Raw genomic sequence first — 881 nt, forward strand, 5'->3', positions numbered from 1 at the left:
GGCAGGGCAGGGCAGCGCCTTCCCCACCCGCCTCGGGGTGCACCCCCGCTCTCTAAAGAGCCTAGCCCAAAGCCGGGTGCAGGCACCGAACACCTCCTGCAGCCGTTGAAACGAACGCACTAAGCCTTCCTTTCACGCTGACTTCCTTTTAAATCGGGTTGTCCTTAACTGTCTCTCACACCAGCCTTTTGTGCCAACACCTGAGCCCTGAACGCTGCTTTACCCAAAACATCTGTCCAAGCGGTTCCAGTTTCTCATTGACAGGAAAGCACCGGGCAAGCGAGCGGCGCGCTCCCCGCTTGGTCCCCTGCGCGCTGCAGAGACGTGCCATCCCGAAAGGTGGAGGTGGCTCCCTTCACACCGGGCTGGCCAACCCTTTCCAAAAGGGGCTTGGGGGCTAGGGAGGGAGAAGGGCTAGCAGTTCAGAAGGGCTTCCATAATTTGGATGGAGTCGACTCGGTTTAATACTTGCACAGTGTAGCACAGGCGGGGACGGGAGCAGGGAAAGGTACGTGTGTAACTGGAAGACGGGAAAGGACGGGCAGACACCCGCTGCTGTCACACCACCTCCCGCACCGCTGCCAGCGCAGTCGCCTTCGGGGCTCACTCTCCCTCATTTCGTTTTACACTCCGCAGGTCTCCCGCCGTTTCCACCCCATTTCCCCCCACTTCATCCCCATTTCCCCGCTCCCGTTAGCCAGAGACGTGCCCCTCTGTTTCTCAAAAAAAAGCGTCACCCCACCCTCACCTTCCAGGAGGTCGGAACTAAGTATTACACGTTCCCGATCATCGGTCTTAAAAAATAAGCTCAAACTTTCCCACCAGGCTGGAGAAGCGAGGCACCCGCGGGCGGCAGGGCGCAACGACTCTCCCGGCCCGCA

General features: G+C 59.5%; 1 protein-coding gene across 1 annotated transcript in view; it reads right to left on the reverse strand.

Moving 5' to 3' along the window:
- Positions 1 to 331, reverse strand: part of ANOS1 (anosmin 1) — a 169,364-nt gene extending 169,033 nt beyond the window's left edge. The window contains exon 1 of the mRNA XM_009287845.2: positions 224 to 331. Within this exon, the coding sequence (XP_009286120.1) occupies positions 224 to 331 (108 nt within the window). The remainder of the gene's footprint in view (positions 1 to 223) is intronic.
- Positions 332 to 881: the final 550 nt, after the last annotated feature.

The sequence above is a fragment of the Aptenodytes forsteri genome, unplaced genomic scaffold, assembly GCF_000699145.1.
Source record: "Aptenodytes forsteri isolate BGI_AS27 unplaced genomic scaffold, ASM69914v1 Scaffold200, whole genome shotgun sequence".
NCBI classification, from domain to species: domain Eukaryota; kingdom Metazoa; phylum Chordata; class Aves; order Sphenisciformes; family Spheniscidae; genus Aptenodytes; species Aptenodytes forsteri.